Genomic DNA, 24,143 nt, shown 5'->3' with positions numbered 1-24,143 from the left:
CCGGGCATGATGAATTTTTGTAAGCCTACTTTTTGTTCATCTATATGAGTATGTGACGAGGCAATTGGAAAATTGAAGCAGAGCCGTTTTCGTGTTCTGAAACTTATTTCATCCAAAAAACAGTTTGAGGTAATTAACTTAACGATGTCCTTCATATAGATTGAGCTAATGACATGATTATCATCAGGGTTACGGAATATCTGTATGATTTTGCTTCTTGAGTTTCAGTTTTTTGTTGTCAGTTTTTAAAAATTTCTTTGTCATTTTTATCTTCAAATTAACAATCGTATCTTGTATTTTTGTTTACATTCTTTTCTCATAACAAAAAACTGCAAAAACTTTTTCGTCTTTTTAGGAAGAAATCTCAAAACTTCAGGTTGTTTTTTATTTTCTTCGCTTGAATATGTATATCAAATTTTCCTCCGTTCGATAAAACTTATGATCTATCCAAGTTGGTCTCAGTTGGCGCGTTAGTTTTCTTTTTAGACAGAAAATTGGCTTCTATCTTCTTGTTATTACGCGGAGAAGTGAAGGGACCTGGGAACATTGTGTTCCAAAAGAGTGTTTTCTGCATACTGGTTTGATTCGTTCCACCTTTGTCATTTTTTCCGGTAACCGCTCTGTCCCAGTCACTTTCGAAATTCTATATCAACTCATACCGCTCCTGAACTATAACAAGTTCTCCAAGTTATTATCTTCATTGCTTGCTGTATACATCATTATCGGAAAAATGATATCGTACAGATTAGGACTAACCATATTTTCTCTAACTTTGAGGGTTCGTTTTCCAACATGTCTGAGAAAAACTGCACTGAAACTTCGTCTTGAATATCGGAATCAGTTATCACATCTTCTCCATAGGATAGATTGGACATGAATATCTTTTTTTTTTCAAATGCGAAACTCCAATTTCCTTAATCGAAATAAGTTAAGAAAAACATTCGGTTCCTTCCAAATTGTTTCAGTTTATAAGGTAAAACATTTTCTTAGCTGTTAACACGATTCAACTTGGACGAGTGGAGAATTTGTCAATTTTCCGAAAAAACAATTGGGAATATTCTAAATTTAATTAAAGAAAAAGTGTTCTAGTTTCACTGCCAAGCAGTGAATGAAAAGTGACTTTTGCGTAGAAACGAAATGATGGAAATTGCGAGAAAAATCTCCCGAGGGTCCTATGGAAACTATGCTTTTTTTCAATGTACACTATGGTATTTTTCTTTGTATTTTTGTACATCATTTTCACGGGCAGCATTTTACAATTATGAAACATACTTGATTGACTGAATGGAATAGTTTTTTCAAGAGAATTTTTACTGTCCATCAGAGTTTCTTTCCTTATACAAAATCGCTAACGCAATTTATCAGTTCGACAGAGAGAGATGTAATTTACCCCCTGAAGCTCTGTCAAAAAAAAGAACTTGCTGTCAAATAGTCATGAGGTAGTCAGTCCACCAAAAACAATGATGATTAAATATCATACAGAAGTTATTTTAAAAGAAAAAAAAAATTCTCCTGTCAATTTTCTTAGGATAGCCCTGGGGACAATGAAAAAACTAAACAAAGTGTCAAATTTTTAAAATCAAAAAGATTAAAATCGTGTCCTGTCATTTTTCTTCTGATATCCCGAGATGAAGAAAGGGTTGAAGGGTATGTAAGATTAAGCAGTACAACAACGATCACTCAAAATTTCGATTTAATAAAATAATTGCTTATCAATTTGGTAAAAAAATTCAAACGCTTATTTTTTAGAAAGAAAGAAATTTTCTATATAAAACGTTTTTTAAGTTTTTTCAATTTCTGTCGGTTTCATTTTCGAGTTTCATATATTCGATTTTTGATAAATTGAGAACATCAATTTTTTCTCAATCTTTTTTGTTTTGTTGAAGAAATCTTTCAACAATATTTTTTATGACGAAAATAAGATACATCTTAGTGTCGATTTTTGGAATTGTTTTTTATTTTTTCTCTATTTCGAAATTAGTTTTTCAAGATATTGTTCAGAAAGCAAAATTGTATTCTTTTTCGCTATGTCATTTTTCTACCATTTAATAGAGTAATATTTCGTGTAAATTTTGTTCTTCTAACAATTTTATTTTTGTATCAATTCAATATAGGATTTTTTGTTTTTTTTCTGATCTCTTTCTCAAATTTTGAAATTTTCTGGGTTTTACATAGACTTTTTTCTGATATCTTTAATTGGAATTTTTTTTTGGAGTTTTCAGTTTTAATATATTTTTTTCTGATGTCCTAAAATAAAATTCTCAAGTTTCGGATTTTTCTAGTTTTTATTTATTTATAATCTGATATCTTTTTCTGAAATCTTGAAATTTTCTGTTTTTTTCATAATTTTTCCTGATAACTCAAAAAAACTTATTTGAGAACTTTCTGTTTTTTTATCTATACATGTTTTCTGATATATTTTTCTCAAATTTTGGAATAAAGAGCAGATAAATTTTAATTACAAAGATAAAAGTCTTCTGAAAAATTATATCCTGGGGGAAAAACAAAGGATTAAACAGGATGTAAAAGATAAGGTTAGAAGAGATGAAAATTTTAGTAGGAGCTAAAAATCTTTTTCTCAAGTTTTGAAATTTTTTGGAATTTTCATTTTTAATATAATTTTCTCTGATGTCTTTGAATAAAATTCTCAAGTTCGGATTTTTCTGGATTTTATTTATTTATAATCTGATATCTTTTTCTGAAATCTTGGAAATTTTCTTGTTTTTTTCATGTTTTTTTTTTCTGATAACCCAAAAAAAATGATTTGAGAACTTTCTGTTTTTTTTATCTAAACATGTTTTCTGATAATTTTTTCTCAATTTTTGGAATAAAGAGCATATAATTTTTAATAACAAAGATAAAAGTCTTCTGACAAATTGTATCCTGGGAAAAAAAGGGTTTAACCGGATGTATAAGATAAGGTTAGAAGGGATGAAAATTTTAGTAGGAGCTAAAATTTTTTCTCAAATTTTGAACTTTTCTTGGTTTTACATAGACTTTTTTCTGATATTTTAAAATGGATTTATTTGGAATTTTCAGTTTTTTATATAATTTTTTCTAATGTCTTTCAAAAAACTCTCAGGTTTTGGATTATTCTGGTTTTTATATAAAATTAATATAATCTGATATCTTTTTCTCAAATCTTGGAATTTTTTGTTGTTTACATATTATTTTTTTCTGATACCTCAAAAAAATTATTTGAGAGTTTTCTGTTTTTTTTTTTAGATAAAGATGTTTTCTGTTATCTTTTTCTTAAAATTTGGAATAAATAGCATATAATTTTTTAATACAAAGATAAAAGTATTCTGACAATTTATATACTGGGAAAAAGAAAGGATTAAACATGATGTAAAAGAAAAGGTTAAAAGGGATGAAAATTTTAGTAGGAGCTGAAAACCTTCTCAAATTTTGAAATTTTCTGGGTTTTGCATAGACTTTTCCTGATATTTTAAAATGGAGTTATTTTGGAATTTTTAGTTTTTTATATAATTCGTTCTGATGTCTTTAAATAAAATTCTTAGGTTTTGGGTTATTCTGGTTTTTTATTTATATATAATCTGATATCTTTTTCTCAAACCTTGGAATTTTTTTTAAATAATTTTTTTTCTGATGTTTCAAAATGAAATTCTCAAGCTTCCGATTTTTCTGGTTTCTATTTATTTATAATCTGATATCTTTTTCTCAGATCTTAGAATTTTCTGTTTTTTTCATAATTTCTTTCCTGATAACTCAAAAAAATGATTTGAGAACTTTCTGTTTTTTATCTATATTTGTTTTCTGATATCTTTTTCTCAAATTTTGGAATAAAGAGCATATAAGTTTTTATTACAAAGATAAAAGTCTCCTGACAAATTATATCCCGGGGGAAAAACAAAGGATTAAACAGGATGTAAAAGATAAGGTTAGAAGGGATGAAAATTTTAGTAGGAGCTAAATTTTTTTTCTCCAATTTTGAACTTTTCTTGGTTTTACATAGACTTTTTTCTGATACTTTAAAATGGATTTATTTGGAATTTTCAGTTTTTTTTATAATTTTTTCTGATGTCTTTCAAAAAATTTTCAGGTTTTGGATTATTCTGGTTTTTATTTATATATAATCTGATATCTTTTTCTCAAATTTTGGAATTTTCTGTTTTTTTCATATATTTTTTCTGATAACTCAAAAAAATGATTTGAGAACTTTCTGTTTTTTATCTATATTTGTTTTCTGATATCTTTTTCTCAAATTTTGGAATAAAGAGCATATAAGTTTTTATTACAAAGATAAAAGTCTCCTGACAAATTATATCCCGGGGGAAAAACAAAGGATTAAACAGGATGTAAAAGATAAGGTTAGAAGGGATGAAAATTTTAGTAGGAGCTAAATTTTTTTTCTCCAATTTTGAACTTTTCTTGGTTTTACATAGACTTTTTTCTGATACTTTAAAATGGATTTATTTGGAATTTTCAGTTTTTTTTATAATTTTTTCTGATGTCTTTTAAAAAAATTCTCAGGTTACGGATTATTCTAGTTTTTTGTATATATATATATAATCTGATATCATTTTCTCAAAACTTGGAATTTTCTGTTTTTTACATATATTTTTTTCTGATACCTCAAATTCTGATATTTTAAATGGATTTTTTTGGATTTTTTAGTTTTAATATAATTTTTTCTGATGTCCTTAAAAAAAAGTCTCAAATTTCGGATTTTTCTGGTTTTTTTTATATATAATCTTATATCTTTCTCTCAAATCTTGGAATTTTCTGTTTTTTACATGTTTTTTTCTGATAACTCAAAAAAAATTATTTGAGAACTTTCTGTTTTTTATCTACACATGTGTCTGATGTCTTTTTCTCAAATTTTGGAATAAAGAGCATATAATTTTTTATTACAAAGATAAAAGTCTTCTGACAAATTATATGCTGGAAAAAAGAAAGGATTAAGCAGGATGTAAAAGAAAAGGTTAAAAGGGATGAAAATATTATTAGAAGCTGAAAACCTTCTTCTCAAATTTTGAAATTTTCTGGGTTTTACATAGACTTTTTCCTGATATCTTAAAATGGAATTATTTTAGAATTTTTAGTTTTTTATATAATTTTTTCTGATGTCTTTAATTAAAATTCTCACGTTCTGGATTATTCTGGTTTTTTAATTATATGTAATCTGATATCTTTTTCTCAAATCTTGGAATTTTCTGTTTTTTACATGTATTTTTTTCTGATACCTCAAAAAAAATTATTTGAGAGTTTTCTGTTTTTTTTTTAGATAAAGATGTTTTCTGTTATCTTTTTCTCAAATTTTGGAATAAATAGCATATAATTTTTCAATACAAAGATAAAAGTCATCTGACAATTTATATACTGGGAAAAAGAAAGGATTAAACATGATGTAAAAGAAAAGGTTAAAAGGGATGAAAATATTAGTAGGAGCTGAAAACCTTCTTCTCAAATTTTGAAATTTTCTGTGTTTTACATAGACTTTTTCCTGATATCTTAAATGGAATTATTTTGGAATTTTTAGTTTTTTATATAATTCTTTCTGATGTCTTGAAATAAAATTCTCAGGTTTTGGATTATTCTGGTATTTTAATTATATATAATCTGATATATTTTTCTCAAATCTTGGAAATTTCGGTTTTTTAGATATATATTTTTCTGATACTTGAATAAAAATTATTTGAGAATTTTCTGTTTTTTATGAAAACATGTTTTCTGATATCTTTTTCTCAAAAGTGGGATTTTTCTTTTTTAATAAATTTTTTTTTCTGATGACTTCAAATAAAATTCAAGTTTCGGATTTTTCAGGTTTTTATTTATTTATAATCTGATATCTTTCTCTCAAATCTTGGAATTTTCCGTTTTTAACATGTTTTTTTTTCTGACAACTCAAAAAAATATTTTGGAACTTTGTTTTTTTTTATCTATACATGTTTTCTGATATCTTTTTCTCAAATTTTGGAATAAAGAGCATATAATTTGTTATTACAAAGATAAAAGTCTTCTGACAAATTATATCCTGGGGAAAACAAAGGATTAAACAGGATGTAAAAGTTAAGCTTAGAAGTGATGAAAATTTTAGTAGGAGCTTAAAATCTTTTTCTCAAATTTTCCGGGTTTTACATAGACTTTTTTCTGATATCTTAAAATGGAATTATTTTGAAATTTTCAGTTTTTTATATAATTTTTTCTGATGTCTTTTAAAAGACTTTTCAGGTTTCGGATTGTTGTGGTTTTTTATATATATAATCTGATATCTTTTTCTCAAGTTTTGGAATTTTTTGTTTTTTACATATTTTTTTTTCTGATACCTCAGAAAGAAATTTTTGAGAGTTTTGTTTTTTTTTTATCTATACATGTTTTCTGATATCCTCTTCTCAAATTTTGGAATAAAGGGTATATAATTTTTTATTACAAAGATAAAAGTCTTCTGACAAATTATATCCTGGGGGAAAACAAAGGATTAAACAGGATGTAAAAGATAAGGTTAGAAGGGATGAAAATTTTAGTAGGAGCTAAAATTGTTTCTCAAATTTTGAACTTTTCTTGGTTTTACATAGACTTTTTTCTGATATTTTAAAATGGATTTATTTGGAATTTTCAGTTTTTTTTTTATAATTTTTTCTGATGTCTTTCAAAAAATTTTCAGGTTTTGGATTATTCTGGTTTTTATTTATATATAATCTGATATCTTTTTCTCAAATTTTGGAATTTTCTGTTTTTTTCATATATTTTTTCTGATACTTCAAAAAAAATTATTTGAGAATTTTTTGTTTTTTATATATACATGTTTTCTGATATCTTTTTCTCAAAAGTGGGAATTTTTTATTTTAATAATTTTTTTTCTGATATCTTTGAGATAAATTACTTCAAGTGAAAAAAAGTTATCTGATAATATTTTATTCCCCCTCAGCGATTTCATAAAGTTATCCTCTTTAATAACAATTGACGAAATTGTCCCCAATGATTCCGGTCATATACCCCTAAAAATCAACTCAAGTGAAAAAATTAATCTGATAAGATATTTATTACGACCCCCGAGAAAAAAAAAGATTAGGCTAATTGAGTAACATAGTCACGCGACCTTGACAGGTTGACCTTTCTCCGAAAACAGGCTTGACCTCTTGTTGCGCTATACTACTAACCACAGTGTGGTGGGGCTATAATGTTTTTGTAACTAGACTGGTAGGGGCTACAATAATGGGAAAGACACGAAAAGAAAGTATGGGCTGGGGCTATTTTCATGACATAACGACTGACTGCGCAAAATGTTTCACCCAACCAACGGCCTTTGACCTTTCATGCTTATTCCCCTGATATTTTCGAGAATGAAACCAGTCCTTCCCGCTAATTATTTGCTGATTCTGGGCATTAGGTTGATCCCTGGGAGAATAAACTGAAAGAGAAACTACCCGATTCTCGAAATCAATTCTAAATATTTACTAGATCATTTGCACTTATAATTCAATAAATTGGAGTGTATATTAGCAAAAAAAAGTCATACTTAATGCTGAATGATCGTTATTTTCAACCTGAAACTTGAAACATTAATATGGTTTAATTGCCTTGGTAGTGTACTCTTGCTTCTGGTATTCACTCAGTGAGTCATACGCGGGCTTGATCTGATCGACGAGAGCGGACAATCCCCCGTTGAGCTTCTTTGAGAGTTTGTAGTCAATACTGAATAAGTACATGGCATTGATATTTTTCTGGTGCTTCACATTAACATAGGGTACATAATCTTGAGGTCTCATTCCAACAACTTTATGATGCTAATCTCACCTGAAAACGCAGTGAGTGATGATTAACCACATAGTAGTGAAGATATACTACGTACGTTCAATTTTCAATAATTTCTAATCAATTAACGTTAAGTTTTGATAAAAACTACTTAGTTGATTAAATTTCGTCATCTAACAAAAGGAAAATATGACAGCGTGCCTGTCGATTTTCAGCGGAACAAAATTCTTTCCCTTGACAAGCGTTTATCTTAATGATCTTCTGAAGTTCTATTTGCGGTCAGTGAATACGATGCATTCAAGAAGTTTTTGTTGCTTAAATTTTTTCATACAAGACAAGGAGGTCGTGCCTTCCCCTTTACAACAAAACATTTTGCAAAAATAAACTTAACTCAGCCTCTATGCAGAACAGAAGTTCTCGACTCTTAAATGTCTTGAGTGAAAACAACTTATTGTCGGAAAATCTTGAGTATGAATCAAATATACAATTTTGTGCACAGAATTAAGGATACATGTATATTGGGCAACTCAGAACTAATCCACTTTATCTTTCAACTCTAAATTGTTTTGCCTTGAAGAACCATTAGTTTCGTGCTATAAGGAAACCCATTTTGAGTTGCGATTCTACTATGAAAATATGACCTTCCAATTCCTTCTAGTTTTCGAGATATCGCGATGTTTAATTTGTACTTGGCGATTTTTTTCCCGGTTGGTTAGCAATTTACTTGCCTTGAAGCTGATAATATGCATAATAATCCAGTGTTTTGAGTTATCCGGATAGTTCTGCAGTAAATAGGAAATAGACACATTGAAAACTTTTTAAAAAGTTTATAGAAAGGAGGAAGAAAAAGTATATATCTTTAACCTTATTTTTGGGTCATATTAGTCTACCGTTGAGAATTACAGGTACAGTTTGGAATCCATTTTCTTCTAGTCTTCGAATTTTATTTTTTATTTTTAAGTGTTATCTTCAGTTCTTGATAGATTCTTTAACATTTCATCCTTGTTGAGTAGCTTTAAAATTGGCGTTTAAGCGTTCAATATTGTGTTATAAGAAATTATTGATGGTTCCCACTTAACTTAGAATTAATTTATAAATATTAATACGGATGATAACTTATATTTCTGTTTGTGTTTTGAACAAGGGCAACATTCAGTGCGCATAACTTATGCCTTTTTTCTATCCTCTCCACTGTAAAGCCTGCATTTCGTGATCAAAAGAAGATCGAGAAATTCATTCTTTCTTTTTTTCTTTTACTATTTAGAAATTCTTAGTTAAAAATTAATCTACGTCTACCACACATTTCAAAGATGATTACTAGCTAGAGCAGAGGCCTCGAGCTAAAGTGCTTGAAGCTAATCTCCAACTGAACCCTGAAAAACTGTTATAAACTTGATATTTTCCATAGTAGCCATCACTAATTCACTAACACAATTAAGATTCGAAATTTTCGACCACACAACGAGGTCATTTTAAAAATGAAAAATCTAACATGGAAAAATTGCGAAACTCTCACGAAAACTAAAATTGTAGAAACTAAGCCAGCAAAATTATACATACACATGATAGTCCGACAAACACTAGGCTTTTCAATGCCGAAAATTTCCTGCTTGCAAAAAAACAGATCCTTACCGAATTCGAATCTATAAACTTGTCTTTACCCAACATGTAGGTTACCCCTGAAATGACGCAGAACGCGTCCTTGAACTTGAAATATTTAAAAACCAAACTATCAAATTATTCACTGATTCAGTTAGACAAGTTGTTAACCTGGACAAAAAGTCCACGTTCTAATTGGATAGCGCTTTGAATCCATCCAATAATCCAGTTTGAAATAAAGCCAATTTGGAACAACGATAGCCGGTTTAAGTCCAAGAAGCACAAAATGATTCGATCACATTCATAGATCTACCATTTTCCGATCTTATGTCGTTTTTGTGCGAGGTGATGAGAGAACAATAAATACGTAAAAACTAAAATTTTTCTGGATTGAAAATAAACTTTTCACTACTCAAATGAAACTCTACCCTAACTTTGCGGGAGAAGGTCTTTAATTACTCGCACAAAATTAGACAAAAACTTAAAATCAAATAGTTTTGCTTTCAATCCTTGGACAAATTTTTGATTATTTTTTACTTTCGTTCAAATAGGGACTGAAAGGGTTTCAATATGATATATCACTCGAGTCATTCCGATGATTTTTGTGGTACCTGAGTTTGCACAAAATTAAAACACAACCGAAAACAAAAACCCATCCCATTATCAATGCTCGAAGCAATTAGGTCGATTTGAAAAAATCAAGTAACTGTATCAATAGACTTTCACCGATTTTCACTGCGCTTGGAACTTCGATTCAAATATCTGAAAAATGAAGTACACGGAATAGAGGTCGATCGCCTAGCCAACAAAACAAAGCAAGTTATTTTAATAGCTCTATTCCAAACCATTTTCAATTCTTGATTACCTACACAAAAAAAATCACGGTACAATGAACGAGTTTTTAGAATCAATCCTAATTAAATTCCAAATTAAAGAAAAACTAGCGCATGACTCGCACCGATGGTGCTTCAAACAGATCGTTGAGTGTAGAAAATAGCTTCTTGAAAATGTATTAAAACAGCGATATTTTATTGCAACCGTGGAAATAAACTGGACTCATCTATTAAGAGGTTTCATTTTCATAAAAAACGCCGTATCTCGAAAAACAAAATGATTTGAGCAAATAAAAATAAAGGGCAGCTTTGCTAATCTATATTGTTCACTGGCAGCATCCCACCATAGGGTTAAAAACTTCAAGTTTTGAAAAAAAATCATGAAAACGCCATATCTCGGAAACAAAAAGGATTTGAGGCAGTAAACGTTAGAGGACCTGACAGTACCCACTGATTTGTATTTTAATCGTAAAAGATAGAGGCCCTGACAATACCCCCTGATTTGTACCCTGACTGAACCCCACCATTAGGGTTGAGAGTTTCAAGATCGGTTAGTTTTCATGAAAACTCCGTATCACGAAAACCAAAAAGGTTTCAGCAGTCATACTTGGACGCCAAATTTGCAATTCCTGAGTATAACCTGACAGTACCCCATTATAGGGTTGAGAATTTCAATTTCGTTTACTTTATTTTATATCTAAGTTTTAAAAAAAAACGATAAAAGTCATAAAAAACGCCAAATCTCGAAAACCGCCAAATCTCGAAAACCAAAAAGACTTGAGCTGTCATCTTTGGATGCCAGCTTTGCAACTCATGAGCATACGCTGACAGCACCACATTGTAGGGTTGAGAATTTCAAGCTCGGTTACTTTATTTTATATATAAGTTTTTTAATTTAAAAAAAATAATAAAAAACGCAATATCTCGAAAACATTAAGACTTCTTAAACATGTCTCAAGAGAAACGCCAGTTAAATAATGAATAGATTGTCAATAAAGCCGGCAGAAATTGAGACAAAAGACAAAATTATTCAGGTATTTCTAAATCCAATGTTCGGTATATGCATATTGGAGATGGTATAAAAGATCAAAATAATAACTTTAAAATGCAAAGATTTACAGCCCAAAGAAGAGAAGTTTAAGCGAGAGCAGTTCAAAAGGCATCAGAGTTGTTTACAGCAAAAAATTAGCCCTTATTGTAAAAAGTTTAGAACAAATGATTACTTTAGCACACTAGATTCTACCGAGCGTTTTTGAGATACTCATAATAACGTGCAATCACATCAACTTGCGCATAGTTCCTTCTAGCTCATTAAGTTGTGGATTAGGAGTCTCGCGTCCTCGCATCTGCACCAATGTCGCTTGACAATCGGCAAATACTAATGAAACAGAGAACAGCTGCTATTAAATAGCGTTGCTATGTAGCAAAATTGTCACCAAATGAGCACTTTTGTTTGCAAGTTGAGTTTAAAAAACGGATTTGTAAGACAACATTACGGTCGCTAGCTCGCTTGTTCCCGATTTAAGTTCATTAAGTTCCCGATTTTTACAAAAACATCAAATCTAATTCAAGTTATGGCAGAAAACTAAATTATTCAGAGATTGCGTGAAAGCAAAAACGCTATTTGATTGTACGTTTATTTTTACAGTGTCATTCAATAAAAGTAATCAGGAAGCGCGGGAAAATTTGGATGGTAAAAAGTGACTGAATAAAAAAGAAAGCTTCAATTTTTACTTAAAAAGCAACATTTTTGCACGTTCTTCGTCAATTTGTTCCGACAATCACTCAGATTTTGACTCAGAGTAGAGAAAATTTTTTCGATTTCAAGTGATGTTCGCCACACAGTAAATTTGGTAGGAATTTTCATCACAAACTCCAATTTGAAGTTTTTCACGTAAATTTCTTGAGAATCTTCATGGCAAACTAAACTAAAAAGATTTGAGCAGTTGAAGGGCAAATTTGCAACCCCTGAGACAGCAAAAAACTATAGGGCTGGGAATTTCAAAGTTTGTAAGTTTTTATTGATTCAAAATGTTTTTAAAATCACACAAAACGTCATTCATCGGAAAGATTTGGTCAGTCAAATTTGGAGGCAGGTTTTGCAATCCCTGAGGGTATCCTGACAGTGCCCCACTATATAATTAAGAATTTCAATCAAAAAAAATCTCGGAAACTAAAAAGATGTGAGCAGCCATTACTGGAGAAAAATTTCGCAAGCCCTCAATATATCCTGACATCTCCGCACTTAAGGATTGATAACTCAAATTTCATCGCACTATAGGCTTGAAAACTTTTGAAATCTTTTATTTGAAATTTTTTTTTTAAATATCTCTCAAACCAAAATGAATTGGGCATTCATATTTAGAGGCCAAAATGGCAACCTCTGTGAGACACCTGACAGTACCCCGCCACCAGGTTGCATAATTAAAAATTGGCAAAATAAACGCCGAAACGAAAAACACCGGTTTCATAATGTGCAGTTGGATGAATCCCACCTTTACACTACCCTACACAGCGCTGCCCTCCTACCCTACAATGCTGGCACCATAGCCACAGCCTAACATTCGTGCCTTTCAATTGGCCCAGCACTCATAAACTTGAAAAAAAATTCTTTTAAGCATTGCAATATACGATATAGCTTAAACATGGAAACTTTGCTTTGCTTCCGAAAGCGTAAACTTTAAAGATATAGTATGGCTTAAACACGGGGAGATAAGGGCAGACGCATTTCAATACAGATTATTACATAATTTTTTTGCTTTTTTTCACTTAATAAACGGCCAACGTAGACGAAAAAAATAACTTTCTCCTCTTCTTGAAGATGATTCGCCTTCGCCAGAAAAAAATTCATACAAAAAGTTCAAAAAATTTAACGAAAAAATGGAGTGCATCTTTGAACTGGTCAAAAAATCTTTAAAGAATAAGTTTGAGGGACTTCTGCGTAAAATACTCCATTCAACAATGAATTCGCGTGACAATTGCTTTCAACCATATTTATACATGAACACTTAACATGAAAATTGGCATCTTGCTAACTATACACCACTGACAAGCTCCTTTAGTACTTAGAAACAACTTCCACCCCAACAAAGTAATTCAACGGTTAAACATATGCGAACTTAGTACTTTGTAACGAATCCCCCCTCTTTTGCAGCAGGGGAAAAGTTAACAAGATCCAAAATTTGTTCAGGTTCACGAAAAACTTCGTCATTTTCCAATTTTCAGATTTGATGTTCATACACAGAGACGAATCTGTGCTTCGCAAACGCAAGCGATAAATCAGCGAAAAACATATCTAAATAACGAAAAAGTGAAATAAGGTTTAAAAAGATAAATAGGACAAATAAAGCTTTCGACTTGGTGATTAAGAGTCTCATGTTCTAGCAGCCTCACGTTCTCGCATTTGCTCCATGGTGGCTTGACCATTGTCAAACACTGGCCGCCAATATAGCAGATACAACAGATGCTCTGCCAGCTAGAGTGCCGTTAAACTTCCGAGTTGGATTGGAAAAAAGTACATTCGTGCAAGCTTGCTTGTGCAAATAGCCATTCCATGCCCTGCGTGGAGTTACATCATGGTCCATAAAAAAATCTATGAAGTACATTTTAAACAATCTCATTCAAATCTTTGATAGCTAGATTTGTCTGTCTCATCCTTGATTGTTTCGGCTTTGCTTAATTCAAGCGTGAGAAAAAAAATAATTCTAGCACATTCAAGTTAATTTCTAAAATATCTATTTGCATATTCAATTTAACACACAAACAACATCTCAACTTGCTGGCTAACTCTGAATTCAAGAACTAGGAAAATATATAGTACAAGGTCAGATTTACATGATGACAGTTTTTTTAGTCTAGATTGGCAGATGAAACAATTATTGGATAACTCTCATCTAAAGAATTAATTTCGGTGAAGCTCATTTGGTTTGAAAAGCCAGCAAATTGTTTACACTGTTAAAGTAAACTGTCGATCTCGATAATGTCAAAAATTTGATCATTGCGGTACTAGTTTACATATTTGGTCCTCAACAAAACTATTTCAAATCATTACTCCTTCACTAATTCTTTTCAAAGAAACGTAGCGTGGCAATTAGAATTCAGACGCTCAGAGGGCTGATTACTTTTTAATTAATACCGTTGATTATATTGGCCATTAGGGTTGATTGCACACTTTTTTGTTTGTAACTTTCTCTCACAAATGCGGTTTGTCGATATTTGCGAGCATTTGGAAATTCATAATAATTTTCATGCGGGGCCAGAGCATTTATGAGGAACCTAACAAGTAAACTACTAGCTAGTAACAATTACTTTTAGATTAAGCATTCCCTACTACAGGATCAGTTGCCGCATTCAATCGCAGTTTCACAAACTGGTCTGCTATGTGTGCAAATATTGTGTCCACATTCCGCCCCGATTTTGCCGAGCACTCAAAGCATGACGTCATTCCACTCTTCTGGGCGAACTCAGTCAGTTCTTCGCGACTCATCGCCGGGTTGGGCAGGTCGCATTTATTGCAGATAAGCACTTTGAGTGCAGGTCCCGAATTTACACGTCTGCAGTAATTCGAATAGTCTCCGAGCCAATTTATTGTGTAATTCAAAGAAATTTTGCAAGTGGCGTCAAAAACAAAAAGTGCTGCAAATACGTTTGAATAATAGGAAGAATTATGAGATTGAAATTTTCGCATTCCCGCCATGTCATAAATTTGAAAAGTCACTGGAGTGCTTTGACCTTCAGTGACCTTTCCTGTGACATCATCAGTTATATCTGAAGAGGGTGAAGGTATTGTGGCTTTGCTGATGTCTATGCATAATGTGGTCCTAGAGTTTTCGGAGTTTTTGCCAGTGAGGAAGTTCTCAATAAGGGAAGTTTTTCCTGAGTTAGTCGCGCCAATGACAAGAACCTATAAAGAATAATATCAATGATTGGGCCCAGTTTGAAACTAACTTCACCAAATGACCAGAGAATCATTGACGAAAATCAGCGAAAAAGAAAAATCATTCGATTCAATGTTCATATAAAGTCTTTTTTTTATATTTTTTTTTCGAAAACCTCGACTCGAGCATTGGAATCACGATGTTTTACAAAAATGTGGGTTTTGAGGGCTTATAATGTCTTGAGATAACAAGCGCACTGAATCAGCGCCCTTTGAGTAATTAATTAGTATCTGGCGTCCAGCATACGACAAGCCATTGCTACATATTTTTTGACTCAGCAGTCGGGATTGCTTTCTTACCTTACAATCATTTTCGTTCTCTGTGCTCGATGAAAACCCTCCTTCCGTGTCATCTTCATTGTTATTTGTGTCGCTTAATTGGCAGAATGTCCCATCCGGTCCGTCCTTCGAGAACAAGAAAGGATCACATCCTTCGTCTAAGTCGCTGAATTCGTCTTCGGCTAACGGAATTCCAGACTCGTAATTTTTAATAGTGTCTGAACTCATTTCATCAATAAGCTTCAATTTGTCAAAAAGTGACCTTAGATATTTCTAGTCACTTCATATATGCGAAGTAAAATAAAGCTTAATTCTAGGCCAATTTGTGAAAGCCTTTCATTCAAATGAGTCCAAAATCAATCACATTGCGATCGTTTGGAGACAAAGAACAAATATCAATTAAGTATTTGGATTTGCGTAATACCAATTGTGGATAGCAGTTACGATCTGTGTACCGCGTATAAGCAGGTGTAATTGGCCATATTGCATCGCATTTGACTAATCTGTAAAGTAATTGGGTTAGATTTACCCTGAATCTGAAAACGTCGACTCCCTGATTAATAAAAGTGAGCAGATATAAAGTTCAGTACACGCTATGCAAATATGGAAGGGGCAGTCATCGAAAACGCTTCAAAGGTGTGTCACAGATGTAGAGGCTAGATAAGAAGTACAGTTTCGATTTGTGACACTAAATAACAACTTTAAATTGAACACGTAGGCGAACCGAGGCTTCCTATCAACTCCAAACATAAGCGAGAAAAGCGCAAAAAAAAGCTCTTAGGAAAAATATAGTGAAATAAGAAAAGAAAAGGTAAAACATAAACCTTGAAAACTAAAACTTTTGCTATGTACTGGAACGGCACCTCAAACCTGGAAACTACGTCCTCGCATCTTCAGCACGATCGCTGACAAATTTACGACCAGTAGCTACCAATCAAGCAGCTACAGTTCCTATTAAATTGCCAATGCTATATAGCAAAAAAGCCAGCAAATAAACAGCCAACATGCAGTTGGAAAAGTGTCAATGAACACAAGGGAACAGAAAAAAAACTGACTTGTTTCTTGAAAATATTTCAACTTTCGATTTCAAAGTAAGAAATAAAAGGCTCTTTGAAATTCAAGAAAAATTTGAAATCGACTGTCGAAATTGAAGCGGAGGCACTTAGCATAGTGGTAAGGCGTTCACTTCGTGATCGTCAGATCGTGTAATCGATCCCCTGCCATGACAATGATAGTGTGAGAGGACAAGCTCTCACTTGACCTCCAGTTTCAGGTCTACCACAGCCTGACCAATTTCGGCTGCAACAGTGCTACCACGTGAAAATTCTAGACATAGAAAAAATTCTCGAGTGCCATAAAAGAGCTTCACTAACAGTTTGAAAAAAGGGGAAACAAGAGACGTACTATGCTTAAACGGTGAAATCCCATTTGTACCAAGGTTCATTTGTACCAAAATGAAAATTCGGTCTCAATTGAACCAAAATTAGTCAACTCCATTTCCGATTGGTCGAATTGTGAGCCAACGATTTGTTACATTAATTTTTTACCGTTCAAACAGAAGAAAACTAAATAGCATAATAGTGACCGTGTTGCGAGCTTGCCAACAGAGGGTAGGACTATACGAAAATTAGAGCCGGTTATCGCCGCCAAGCGGCGACGAGCGCGTAGCCCACCCACCGCCGACCTTAAGCCAAGAGCTTAAAACAGTCGGATTAGTAGTCTTTGGCCAATTGAATATTTTTGGTAATAACCCGATTGATTTTTTATTTTGGTACAAATGGGACTGATTTACCATTTTGGTACTTGTGAATACCCAGCGCTTAGACAGGCTGCCAAACCGTTCATAGAGCCTCTGCGAATCGCAGGAACGACAATTATTTATGATTATTAGTCGATCACGTTTTTCGTGACTTTTACACTTTTGCTGTTCTGGTTTAAGAAAAGAAATAAACAGAACTTAAGTAAAAACTGCCCTACAAAATCCTTGATATCTCAGTCAGCAAAATATAAGCAGACAATAGACCACTAACTTTTTTGAAATTGAACAATTCGTTTGAAAAAAAAAACATGACCGGATTTGAACCTAGGATCTTTGCAATCCACGGCGTAGTCGTTGCATCTAGACTAAGTATGCAGAAGAAGCTAAGAAAATTATTTATTATAAACCAAGCTACCCCAATTACTCAATTGAATTTGTTAAACAGGTTGGTATCCTGGAAAAAGTCTTGATCCCGACTTGATAACGCTTGCTAATTGGACGCGTTAAATTCTTTTTTAAAGAAAAACCAACCTTCTCAGTAAGCGTGTGGATTAATTCTGAGAAATATGCAAATTGAACTCCAATTAAAGTAATGAAAGCGGGTCAAGTTTGCCATTAGCAGACAATAAACCAACTCAAAAAGATCTAAGAATTATTTTGAAGATAAAGTCTACTTTTGAAGACTTCAAAAAATTAACGAACTCAGTAGCTGAGCATACGCTAAGCGACTCGACCGAAGACAATATTCGACAAAAGGTTTTTTCTACTGAACCCGGAAAAAATTATAACAAAAATGACAGACGAAACAAAACAACTGTTTTGAACGTCCAAAAGTTTGATATGAAACAAAACATTCTCACACAAAAATTAAAATTGGAACAGCAAGCAAAAGATCCTGTCAAATATTTTATAGCGCATTTGATGGTTTTTTGATCTCAAAGGAATTTAATAAGCAAAAAATCAAAATAAACGTATTTTAACCAAATGATTTAAAGACAGTGAAGTTGAATCGACAGTGAAGCCAATTTCTTTTAAATAAATAAAAATATATATAAATATTCCTACAATTTTTTACTTTCTAAAAATTATTGCAAGTATAGCTGCAGTTAATTCATATCATATAACAAGCCCGTAAAGAAAATTTAAGCACTAAACTATCTAGATCACAATCAACGTGCTTAAATTTTGGGGCAAAATTGCTGATAAGAAACTGGTTATTGCCGGATTATAAAAAGGCTGGCTACCGCGAGTGCTCTGAAAGAAAAACAAATGTTATGCTCGCCTTGTTTAAGGAAAATTTTTTTATTTTTCTACGTTACTTATTATTTTTGGTCCAAAATTCCTGTTAGTTATTTTTTGGAAAGGTCCAAAAAGTAGGTGAACCATAACTAAAATGAGTGGTAATAATAGATTGAAAAAAATATAGTATAAACTAAAATAAAAACTAATTTGGAGGCCCTTTTAAGAAATGGTATAATTGAGTCTGAAAACAGGAAATATTCAGAACAACTTTTCTCGACATCAAGAGTACTTAGACATAAAGAGAAATAATTTTATTCGAAATCGTGATACGAACAATGGGAATTTGATGTTGCCACAAGCTTTCCTAGAGGCAGTCTAAAGACTCTACGCCATAGTTACTTCCTACAACCTATTGAAGTTAACGTTTTAAGGCCACTACTTAACTTCAACCCACTCTTACTTACGTTGCGTTAGCAATCCCATATTAGAGTCTCTAGGTACGTAAAATATTGTCAATTACCGTTTAAAACCAGAGACGCTCATTCCGAAAACGTTTTTTTTTCTAGTGAACAACTAGTTTGATCCTTGTTGTGGATAAATTTTCAAAACACCCACCTCAGAATGGCCGGGAAATTAAAAAAAGATAAGGACAAAATTAGTACTTCAAGGCGTCAAGTAAAAAATATATAACAAAGCCTCCGAGACAAATTTATGATGCTTCCGATGCTATATTTCTTCCAAGAGAGTACAACACAAGAGGATTTGAAGAGTTTTAGCAACCAATATGACGGTTTGTGAATCTTGAATTTAAGCGTCCAGGAGGTTGCACGACAACAAGAATGCACATTTTAAATGTTAATTTCGTGGTTGACACAGTTCGCCTTCACGTTCTGTATAGGCGAGACAATTTCAGAGTGATCAAAAAAGTCGTAGTTGACATTAACCGCAATCTCGTTTGTCTGGTCGTTCACAGGAAATCATGCAATTTCTACTGCTTTTCTTTCCACCAGAGATCATTTTGAACAAAAATGTCACTTTAAACTTTAATTTTCCCTAGCTAATTTTTGGCATCCTAAATGGTTAACTGGCACATTTACCTCACCTCGCCCGATCTCATCCGATCTTTACTTGCGGTACCTTCAGTGGCGTAAAATCCCACGCCTGGTTAGATGGTCGGAACAGATGTAGTTCAGCAAAATTTCGATCAGAAAATAAAGCAACAAAACGAGCAAGGTAGAAAATTGTCTTAAAAACAAAAACATGCTATGAGCATGTATGATCATATAACCTATGGCACTGCAACAAAAAATTCTTTAAATCAAAATCTTGAAAATTCAGAGAAAAAACATATCAAAGCAATTTTGCTGACAACTAGTTCTTAGCACCACAGATAAGGCGTATTTTTGAACTCATTTTCCCCACGCAAAATCAAGCCATAAAAATGTCAAATGATAAATCATATAAAAGCTATTTTGTTCGCTATACGAGCTACAATGAAAATATATGTTTTTTTTACATTTTAAACCGGCGCATGAATCACACCTACGGTGCATCAAACAGGTCGTTGAAAGTGAAAACTTTTTTCTAAAATATATAAGATACAGCTACGAAATTTAATGCTAACGACATTTAATGCAACTGCTTTCATAAGTTGGAAGATTTTTTAAATAAATTAAAATTATTTTGTTCTCAGATCTTCGAATTTTTCAACTCAAAAATAGGACCATAAAAAGGCCGACAGCATGCACCTGCACTTTCCATATTAACCCTTGCGATAAGCAAGGATATTGCAACCGGGTACTATACTTATTTTCCCGTAAATAACTTTGCTATCAGCAGAATGGTCTATTTAAAAATTTACCATTTCTAAGATCCTTTCAATCTACCCGCCACCTTCCTCTTACATGTACGACTTATTTAGGGACCGAATTTATTTTTAAAAGGTCCATGCAAGTCTTATAATTGTTTTTTTTTGCCAAATTTCCGGATTATTTTCAGTTTATTGGGTGTCGATCTTAATTTTGTCAGCTTATTTACCTAATGTTTTTATCAATTAGTCATAATGAGAAACTTAAATAGAAATAAACTTAAATTTGACAATTTATGTACAGAAGCTTAAAATCAACTTCTCTGACACCTTTCAAAACCAAAAAGAAAAAAAATTGATTTTTTTTTCTTTTTTCTTTTAACGGACTGTTCAGTGTATTTGGTGCAGTGGTAACACCCATGCTTGAGATGACAAATACAGAAAGCTCAATTCCAGTCGTTACCTGTATGTGTGAGGGATCTGAAAATTTTCGACGTTCGGGTCTCCTTTTTTTGTTGGCTTAAGTCCCACAGAAAGCTCTTTGTAAAGATTCTAATGGTGCAACTAAATTTGTTCCAGGAATTTATCCTTTATTGAATTTTCCTGCCTAAAAAAGTAAGGATGTTTTTTACTGTACATTCATTAACTTCTGACATGAGATTCCTGCAAAATTTAGTTATTTAATTTCATTAGAAGTACGTATGTCATTTGCCGCAACCAATAATTTAATCCAGTTTAAGTATTTAATACAAATCAACTCTGAAGTTTATTCTGAAGTTTATTGAAAATATTTTAAAAATTAATCAAAAGTGCGATATCTTGAAAATTTTAAAAAATGAGCAGTTACATTTGGCGGCCAGACCTACAACTTCTGAAAGTACTTTGCCATCACACGTCGGGAATTAAAAGAACGTGAGCAGTCATATTTGGAGGCGATGTATTTGAAGTACCTTGGCAATGCCAGGCCATAAGGTCGAGAATTTTGAATTTTATGAAAATCATCCCCCCACACGCCATATAAAGTACTAAAATATAGATTTCGCTCCTTGTAACAAATCAATATGGCGAATAAGCTTCTTTCAACCAATTTGGAACGATTTCTAAGACGGATTAAATCGCCGCTTACGCGTTAATAGCGCGAAATATATCGCGCGTTAATTCTCCCAAATTGGCCAAAATGTCAATCTTTAAACCCCCATAACTTTACGAAAAATGATCACAGGTGAAATATCTTTTCAAATTTGAGCTCATGACAACAATACCTTTCGAATGATATAAAAAAATTCCGTCAAAAATGGCTAGTTAAAAAGTCGAAATTTAACTGAAGAAAAAAAAACCCACCCCGAGCACAAACACTCCGTTACTTTTGTATCGAAAGTCGGAACAAAAAGGACATATCTCGTAAACTAAAACGAGTTTTGGCAGCCAGTTTTTGAGACCAGGTTTGCAACACCTGGAGGAACCATGAAAAATTCCCATCATAAGATTTCTTTTTCCAAACTTTGTCCAATAGTAAATTAAGAGAGCGAAAAAGAAGAGCTAAATGAAGCTTCAAAAACTAGTTTTCATAGAGTAAAACAAAGGTTTGATTGCTTAAATGAAAACATTTACTCTAATATTGATCGAATTAGTTGAACTGAAAATTTCAAAACAATTTTTCTCGCGACAATGGGAAGCCTTTTTGAATTTTTCTTCGACCAACAGTTCTTCAATATGATTTATCACTAGACACATTTCGATGATTATTTGTGGTACCTAATTTTGCGAGGAAAACAAAAAAAATAAAACACCTAAGTTCAAAATTCCTCCCTTCAAATTTCGAGCTAAAACTAACCAGACCTTGCCTAGAAAACCTGAAAAATCACAGGGACACTTTGCTAGTGAAAAGTAGAAAGACATAAAACTGATATGAATTCAGCTCCAGAATAAATAATGGAAGAAAATAATCGCAACTGAAATGTTTGTTCTTATGGAAATCAAGCTATTCTACAAAACTAAAGAATATTTTCTCAAAAAAGTATTCCATATTCAAAACCAAACATGCTCCTTTACATCAAGACAGAACCTCTTTGTCTAAGAATATTCTTTCCCTTGGCTTTCCAAGCTCCAGAGCTTTCAACTTTTCAAACACTGAGTTTTTCTTGTATTTTTTCGGATACTTAAGCTCAACTCGGATTACAGACAACGCTTTAAAGGGATCTGTATGCCCTAAATCTCCACCAATCACGTTACGAGCACAGATGTAGTGGATCTCGTCAAACATCAGATGGCTGTTGCATTGAGGGCACATGTCCTGAATAGCTCCAAAACACACCATATCTGTGGCCATTCGAACCAATACGTCGTGTTCTTCTGATTGCAAAAATCCTCTCAAATTGCAATTCACAAGAGCCTTCAATTGATCAACACTCAATTGGCAAATAATTCCAGTGAGTTCACCAACCTGTCGGTTTTGTTGGGATAATATAGTCTTTACTTCTTGTTGCTTTACAAGAACTCTGGATTCGATTTCCGTTTTATCCTTTGTATCAGCGATGACAATTTAACTAGTATTTAACAATTTTAGTGCATGTAGTTGATAAGCTCTAAAGAAGTAATGATTGTTTGGAAAACTAAACAAATCCAAAAACTTTTAAAAAAAACGCCAAAAATAAGATTTGAAACCTGGAGGCAACGCTGAAAAGTAATGTTATATAACATAACAACCGGTTTTCACTATTGTAACGTTAATGTTACGAAATTCTGATGTAACTTCGGCTTCAAGATATGACGTTCTATAGATATGGCAGTTTGTTGAACATCCTAAAAAACTAATATTTTTAGACACATTAACTAAATAGTCATCGCTGCCTTGAACATTAAACTGTGAAATCCCTCCAGATGAAGATAACTTTTCACTCTGAAAGTCTGGAAGAAACAGTTCGAATCAAAACATCCTTTGAACCGCACTTGGCACTGTGTGATCTCGTACACGTACGTGAAAACAAGTTTTTCAGCTTTGATTTGTTTGTTACAAATGGCGCAAACTTGTTTTCTATTTGGAATGTAGAAACAGGCAGCTCCGACTGTCAAATTGTTATCGAGATCAATTTTGAGAGTTCCATCGGGGTTCGAAGGACACTCAATTTGTATCTGTGTTTTCATTCTTTGATCATATTCTATTGTCTCATGATTTACGGGTTAAGAAATGATGGCGAACAAAACCATTTTAATAACAAATATCATCAAAAACAATCCAAACTGAAAGGAAAAATTATATCACCGCAACGCATAAATCGTGAACTCACAATTTAAGGTGAGGATGGAACAATTGAACGAGTATTTATTCTTCGCAATGAATTAGGTAGCAAAAAAAACGCTGTTGATGGGTATATCATAATATTACCCACACAAAAGTGGTATTCCAAAATGATAAATCAGTCTCATTTGTACCAATTTTTTTTTTCAGCAAGCTGTATCAATTTATCAATGAAGTCATAAATCAGCATTAAATGCATTGTCGTAATGTTAATTTATCTTAGCCGTCCTTCCTCTACAATAGCGCTAATGGAATTGTCGATAGATTGAACTTTACGCACCGATCTGCACCCCCTTATACATAGTATAGAGCTCCTCAGGAGCGCGAAGCTTATTTTAGTTCTTATGTAATTTATCGATTCTGGATAGCTTTCTTAGTTTTTCGGTTAATCGTTGCATCGTCCGCGTGGCTGTTGGAACAGCGGCACCGGTGCATCCGAAAACTAACGGGCAGAAGCTACTCTGCCCTACGTTTAAAACTCTTTGCTGATATTTGGAGTTCTTCAGCGTTTCGTGATACTTGGTTACAGAGCAGTATTTAGACAACCGCGTATTCAGACTCGTCAGTATTTAAACAAATACTGTTTCAACCAATCAGAATCGAGACAAAGAAGAAATTAATAAATAATTATGATTTATTTTGGATTATTTATGTCTTTTCTCGATTCTGAT

At 32.5% G+C, this 24,143-nt stretch overlaps 3 protein-coding genes and 1 long non-coding RNA gene across 4 annotated transcripts in view; all 4 read right to left on the bottom strand.

The window, feature by feature from the left end:
- The window catches only part of LOC134847690 (protein maelstrom homolog), an 18,623-nt gene extending 10,263 nt beyond the window's left edge, over positions 1-8,360 (bottom strand). Inside the window, exon 1 of the mRNA XM_063864863.1 lies at positions 7,545-8,360. Within this exon, the coding sequence (XP_063720933.1) occupies positions 7,545-7,733 (189 nt within the window). The 5' untranslated portion in view covers positions 7,734-8,360. The remainder of the gene's footprint in view (positions 1-7,544) is intronic.
- The window catches only part of LOC134847823 (etoposide-induced protein 2.4 homolog), a 224,570-nt gene extending 206,498 nt beyond the window's left edge, over positions 1-18,072 (bottom strand). Inside the window, exon 1 of the mRNA XM_063865048.1 lies at positions 18,069-18,072. The gene's annotated coding sequence lies outside the window, so the exon portion shown is untranslated. The remainder of the gene's footprint in view (positions 1-18,068) is intronic.
- LOC134847748 (ras-related protein Rab-18-like) lies at positions 13,876-15,874 on the bottom strand. The gene is made up of 2 exons (XM_063864949.1): positions 15,388-15,874; positions 13,876-15,054 (listed from the first exon to the last, which is right to left on the bottom strand). Exons 1-2 carry the CDS (start codon positions 15,592-15,594, stop codon positions 14,467-14,469), a joined length of 795 nt encoding a protein of 264 aa, XP_063721019.1. The 5' UTR covers positions 15,595-15,874; the 3' UTR covers positions 13,876-14,466.
- A 3,996-nt stretch (positions 18,073-22,068) lies between the features above and the next one.
- On the bottom strand, positions 22,069-23,422 carry LOC134848230 (uncharacterized). The gene is made up of 2 exons (XR_010162911.1): positions 23,025-23,422; positions 22,069-22,695 (listed from the first exon to the last, which is right to left on the bottom strand). It is a non-coding gene; the product is annotated as an uncharacterized LOC134848230 (long non-coding RNA).
- Between the last annotated feature and the right edge of the window lie 721 nt (positions 23,423-24,143).

The sequence above is a fragment of the Symsagittifera roscoffensis genome, chromosome 6, assembly GCF_963678635.1.
Source record: "Symsagittifera roscoffensis chromosome 6, txSymRosc1.1, whole genome shotgun sequence".
NCBI lineage: Eukaryota > Metazoa > Xenacoelomorpha > Acoela > Convolutidae > Symsagittifera > Symsagittifera roscoffensis.
The sequence above is the reverse complement of the archived record's forward strand: the minus strand, read 5'-3'. Positions and strand labels throughout refer to the sequence as shown.